A 6,000-nucleotide genomic window follows, 5' to 3' on the forward strand; every position below is an offset into this window, starting at 1 on the left:
CACTATTTTTAGCTTTTCAATGAAAAAAATCTAAATTTCTCGTGGCTCAGAGAACTTAATCCACAAAAAAATTACAAACTACCGTGAAAGTACAGTAATAAATTGAAATGATATTGTCACAAAACCAGTCGCTAACTCATTGACAAAGAAGTTCAAGTAAAACCTACATTCAGACAAAATTAATCAATAATAAATTTCAAACAAAAACATGAAAAACCAACACCTCTAGCTGATGCAAAATGATATTTTCATAATAAAATAAATTTTTGAACATACTTACCCGCTGGTTATATAAAAATAGCTTTAGTCCTCTGACGTCCGGCAGAAATTCAAAAATCGCGGCAATCGAAGATAGAGTAGCCAGGTGTACACTAGTGCCCTGACGCGAGCTACACAGAACTATTCCATGAATCCCCAGATTTTTCATGCCCATAGAGTGTCTCTAGAGGGGAGGAGGGGGGGGGGAGGGGATAAAGGTTATATAACCAGCGGATAAGTATGTTCAAAAATTTATTTTATGAAAATATAATTTCTCAACATTAAACTTACCCGCTGTTTATATAAAAATAGCTGATTGACACCCTTGGTGGAGGGTTAGAGACAGCTACATTGTTGGAATATTACTTTAGAGTTAATTCAAACAAGTTTAAGGGTTCGTAACTGCTAAGGAAGCTAACTTCAATGATTCTCTGCCTCATTATGTCTGCAATCCTTATGAGATCCAGCGATTCACCCAGGGGGCTGAAGACCTCTAGGAGCTGTCAAACTGGTAAATAACCTCTATGCTGACAGGACCTCAACTAATACCCTTGTTCTGGGCACTCTCATGGAAAAAAATGACCACCTGACTAAATCAAAGATTGCGGAAGACTGTCGACCAATCTCCACATACAACCATAAAAATTTATAAAAGTTTCAAGAGAAGAAAAAGGGTACTAGGGTTATGGGAATGTAGTGGTGGATCCTTCCCCCACTACTGCACTTGCTGTTATGAATGGTCCCAGAGTGAAGCTGTCCTCAAAAAGTCTGGACAAGTTTTAAATAATGTGAAGCGAACACAGATTTATTCCTCCAAAAGGTTGTGCTCTTAATGCTTTACAACGATCTATTCTGTTTGAAGGCCCCGAAGTTGTTACACTTTGAGCTTCAAGCATCTTGGCCTTTATAAAAACTTGGTTTGCCTTACTGCAAAGTGCATGAGCCTCTTAATTAAGAGCCTGATGAAGAATGAAAGAGCATTCTTCAACATCTGTAATAAGGACTTTTAGACCGAGCACCAATGAGCTTCCGACTAGCCTCGCAACTCTTTCGTTCAGTTTAGATAAAACTTCAGGATTCTTACTAAGCACAGGACTCTCTCTAACTCCTCGCCAGCTACATCCGAAAGGTTCGGAATCTCAAAAGCCTTGGGTCAAGGTTGAGAAGGGCGTTCGTTCTTGGCGAGAAAGCCTAATTGCAATGAGCAGAAAGCTTTGTGATCTCGAAAAAACCAATCATTTAAGCTAAAGACATGAATCCCACTGACTCTGTGAGCTGTCGCCATACTGACCAAAAATAGTCATTTCATTGTGAGGTCCTTAAATGAAGCTGAATGAAAGCGCTCAAACCTGCCACCCATAATGAAATTCAGGACAATATTCAGATTCCAAACTGGTGAATCTTGGAGCTGTTGCTTTGATGTTTCAAACGATTTGAGAAGTTTCTGTAGGTCTTTTAACATTAGAAAGGTCCAAGTCTTAGTGCCATGAATACGGTTGCTACATACTCTTGTATCCTATGATGGTAGAGGATAACAAAATTGCATTTCCTTCGACGATGTAACAAAAAGTCAGCAATCTGAGTTACAGAAGTACTGGGCGAGGAAAGAGAGTTAATTCTGTACCCCTCTCTAACAAACATCGTAGCTAGATTGTTAAACCTTGATGGAAGAAGCACTCCTTGCTCCTGCAATAGCTCTAGTTACTTCCTTCGAAAAAACCTCTAGGTTTTGTGAGTTTTTCGATAATCTGAAGACAGTTAGATAAAGAGCTTGGAGATTTAGATGGTACCTTCCAAGTGGGGTTATTTGAATAAATCCACTCTTAAGGAAAGACTTCTTTGAGTGTCTACCATCCATTGCAGTACCTCTGTGAACCACTCTCTGAGGGCCAAAAGAGGACCACTAGAGTCAATTCATTCCGTATGACACAAACTTTTGCATCACTTTGTAATTAATTGAACAGTGGAAATGCGTACAAGTCATGTCACGAGCTGTTTGACGCTCGGGGTCGCATTGTGCTTGATGGTTAACGTCGCGTCTCGATAGACGCTCGACGTCACGTCTTGCTGGACTTTCGACGTCACATCTTGCAGGACGTCCTGTTCCGCTGGAAGCTCGATGTCCCGTTAAGTGAATGTTCGACATCACGTCTGTTTGCTTGACTCCTTGGGTTAAAAATGGCTAAAATACGACATTTAACTAGAGAGTTGTAAAGATGTTCGTCATCAAGAACATCTCGACTAGTAGCCTCACTACGCTTGGTGTCCAGGTGTGAAGTCACCCGACACTCAGGGTCCAGGCCTGCTACTCTCTTGTTGTTCGCAGGCCGATAAACTAGCATGAGCAAAGAGAGCTTCTGCTGCATATCTAGCAGCATAATAAAAAGAGGGTAAAACTGTTGTGGTACTGGAGACATCACGTCTACCACAAGCTCTCTTTCTACACCGTTTAAAAAACATGCAGAGCGTCCAGAAGACGATAACCAGATTGACGGTGGAGAAGGAGCATGAACCGATGTCATGCTAGGCTCAGACAACTGTCCTGCAACTGGGTGAGTTGGACGTTATTTGACAGTTGCTGACATCCTAAAAGGATGTTTGGTAGGAGAGTGTTCTTCGGTAGAAAGAAAAATGCTCAGGAATGCTCCAAAGATTACAACCAGAAGCTTGCGGTGTCATGATAGGACGCTGATTGACCGTGTCCACCTTCCTCTTCAGAGGTCTGGAAGTTGATGCCAGCCTCGTCTGGGCGCTGCGTTATCCGAAGTTGACGAAAAAACTTTCACCTCACCTTTCCTATGATGAAGGTGAGCGTCCTGGGAAGCGTTAATAGGTAGCTCGAGTAGGCGTCTGCTCGGGAGCTAAAGCCTCTCGTTTCCTTTGTCGTTCGACATTCCTTCTCCCAGGGAACAGGGAGCTGGAAGAAGTTTTTAAAATCGACATTACTTTGAAGAGGTCTAAGGATTAGAAGAACGACAGGTCCTAACAGACGCACCCTCTATTTGAGGGGTGGTGCTTAGACCGAAACAAAGAGCCCAAAACTGAACAACTTCCTCCTATAAACGAACCTTCAGGTATTGCTTGAAGTTCGGATGGATGAGGATGTGGAAGTAAGCATCCTGGAGATCTAAAGAGACCATCCAGTGGACCTTTCCTATTGCTGTAAGGACTGATTTCGATGTCTCCATGGAGAACTTTGTCTTCTGAACAAAGGCGTTGAGAGCAGTGACATCCAAGACCGGGCAATAGCCTCCCTCTCCAAAAAGAGAGACATTTGATGTTGCATAGCCTGTCTCTTAGGCTCCTCTCTGTATTTGGCAGAGAGGTCTATCGGAGTAACTAATAAAGGAGGTTTCACTAGGAAAAAGATTTCACATCCATCCTTTAGTGAAAGCACGGACCAAAGGTCTGCTCCTCTCCTCTCCCAGGCTCACTAGAAGTAGTTAAGTCTGGCCCCTACTGTTGTCTGTGCGGTTCAGAGAAAAAGTGTGCAGAAAACTTTCTTGCTGATTTAGACACCAAAAACTGTGTCTTTGACCAACTCTTGAGGAAGAAGAGAGGAAGAAAAAAGGGGGGTGGTGCGAAGTTATCCTGCTTCATTGATAAGGAAGCTGGTTTCATAGGTTTTAATTCCTCATTGCATCCAGTCTCCCATCCTCCTCAAGCTCTATTAGATGATCAAGAATTTTTCTATGTACAACGACTTCTCTCACAAAGCCGGTTGTACTGCAGCATTGTTGCTCAGGGTTTTGACGGAGGATCAGACTCAAGACCCCAAAGACCTAAGTCCACAACCACAGCACAAAAAAGGGTACACTGCCTTCTCTCACAAAAGCACAAATGCACTTCCTGCTGCTCCAGCTGAAAGTGCTGCTGCACCAACATCTGCAGTTAGGGTCTTTATGCTGCATTGAGGATGCGCTATTGCACTGCCCTACCAGCACCATCTTAGTAAACAGAGACTCCTTCGACGCCTTCCTTAGCGAAAACTCTGAAGGCGGGACGAGGAGCAGCAGGCACAAAATAGATTGGAAACTCTTCAGAAAAAACTCTCATGAGTTTCTTAAAGTCAACTGAAGGGAGAAGGATCTTAAGAACTTCTCCTAAGAGAATTCCACTATAAGATAAATAGGAGAAAAAGAGATCGTCAATCTCTTCCTCCTACAAGTCTCTAATCGAGGTACAGATGTCTTGTTTCCTATGAGTCAACTCCTTAATGTCCTGAATTCTGGCCTCAATGCTTTTAGAGGTTTAATTCTCGCTCTCCAACAGACACCAAGAATTAGTTCAAGCGGGCCTTAGTCTGAGAAAATAATATTTTTCCAGTTAATATTTATTTCTGCATCTTTTAATATAGCGCCTGGCGTAACAATGTTCCAACGCTAGACACTCATGGTCATTACGATCCGAACTAAGACGTTCGCGATCTTGACACCAGACGTCAAGTCCAACTGTTGGACTCTTGACGCCATGCAACTGTTTGACACTCGGTGTCACCTCCAACTGCTAGACACTCGACGTCAAGTCCAACGTTTGGAAGCCAGACGCCATGCAACTGGCGGGTTTTACAGCCTTTCACACACTTTCTATAAACTGGGGAAGGGTCAGCCATTTTGGAAAATTTAAGAGAGAGGTCAAAACAAGCAATGGTCAAAGTAAATCAAAATAAAAAAAGGTTCAAGAGAATCCGTAAGCAAAATCCAATCGAGCGAAAGCCAATAACCAAAGATACTGCAAAAATCCAGGTTATAGCGAGCAATGGCGGCAGGGAAGATCTGAGGATTCATGGAATGGTTCCAGTTACCTGGCGAGTGGTGGCGCTAGTAGTACACCTAGCTACACAATCTGCGATTGCAGCGAGTTTTGAATTTCTGCCGTGACATCAGGGACTTAAGCTATATATATATCCAAAGGCTAAGTCAGATGTTTAAAAATGGAATAAAAGAGTACTCAAAATATTTATGGAATAATTTCTCTCTAGTAGAATTAAATTGTTTATGAAATTCATTACACAGCAATTATTGTGAAATTGTTTAATGCAGTTCCTTAAATTCACTTGGAAAATTAAATATAATTATGTAATGAGCCAAAAATGCATTGCCTAAATTTTCAGTTATTAGCCCTATCAAACCTACTTATATGCATGTGTTTACCAACTACTGCACACTAAAGAAAGAAATAACAAAAACACGTACTTCTTGTTCGACCCAAAAGTACAAATTGAACAGTAAGCAATCCACAATACCAAAAGCTCATGCAAAAATTCTACTAACAGATGTAAATACACACACTGTGTTGTCAATGCTGCATCAAAGCTCTGCCACACTTTTAACTTTATGATGAACTTTGATAACTGAAAGAAAACTTTACTACATCCTAGTGAACTAAAATTAAAGCAAATCTTTTAAAGTAGAAGGAAAGGTAATTTTCTGTCTAGAACACAAAGTGCAAGGGCTACTCTGGTGATTATGTACAGTACATGTTAACTATTAACTTCTTCCAAGCATCTGAACATAACTTGTGATTTCAAAAAATGTATCAAGTCAAACAAAACCTGTTACAAATGACAAGATGAATATTAAGTGTTCTTCCTATAACACGGTAACTACAAACCATCTTCAAATAAATGATGATTAATATAAATAAATCAAAATAAAAAAATACACTCAAGGCATTACCTTCAAGCGTGACAACTTTTCCTGCACGCTTCAGAGCTCGGACTGCTTCGTCATGAGTGGCTTC

At 41.2% G+C, this 6,000-nt stretch overlaps 1 protein-coding gene across 2 annotated transcripts in view; it reads right to left on the reverse strand.

Moving 5' to 3' along the window:
• Positions 1-6,000, reverse strand: part of Syn1 (Syntrophin-like 1) — a 181,084-nt gene that overhangs the window by 160,924 nt on the left and 14,160 nt on the right. For both annotated transcript variants that reach the window (XM_068393584.1, XM_068393583.1), the window contains exon 3: positions 5,937-6,000. This exon is cut by the window's right edge and continues 75 nt beyond it. In XM_068393584.1, coding sequence (XP_068249685.1) covers positions 5,937-6,000 — 64 coding nt within the window. The remainder of the gene's footprint in view (positions 1-5,936) is intronic.

This window comes from Palaemon carinicauda, chromosome 19 (genome assembly GCF_036898095.1).
Source record: "Palaemon carinicauda isolate YSFRI2023 chromosome 19, ASM3689809v2, whole genome shotgun sequence".
Lineage (NCBI taxonomy): Eukaryota > Metazoa > Arthropoda > Malacostraca > Decapoda > Palaemonidae > Palaemon > Palaemon carinicauda.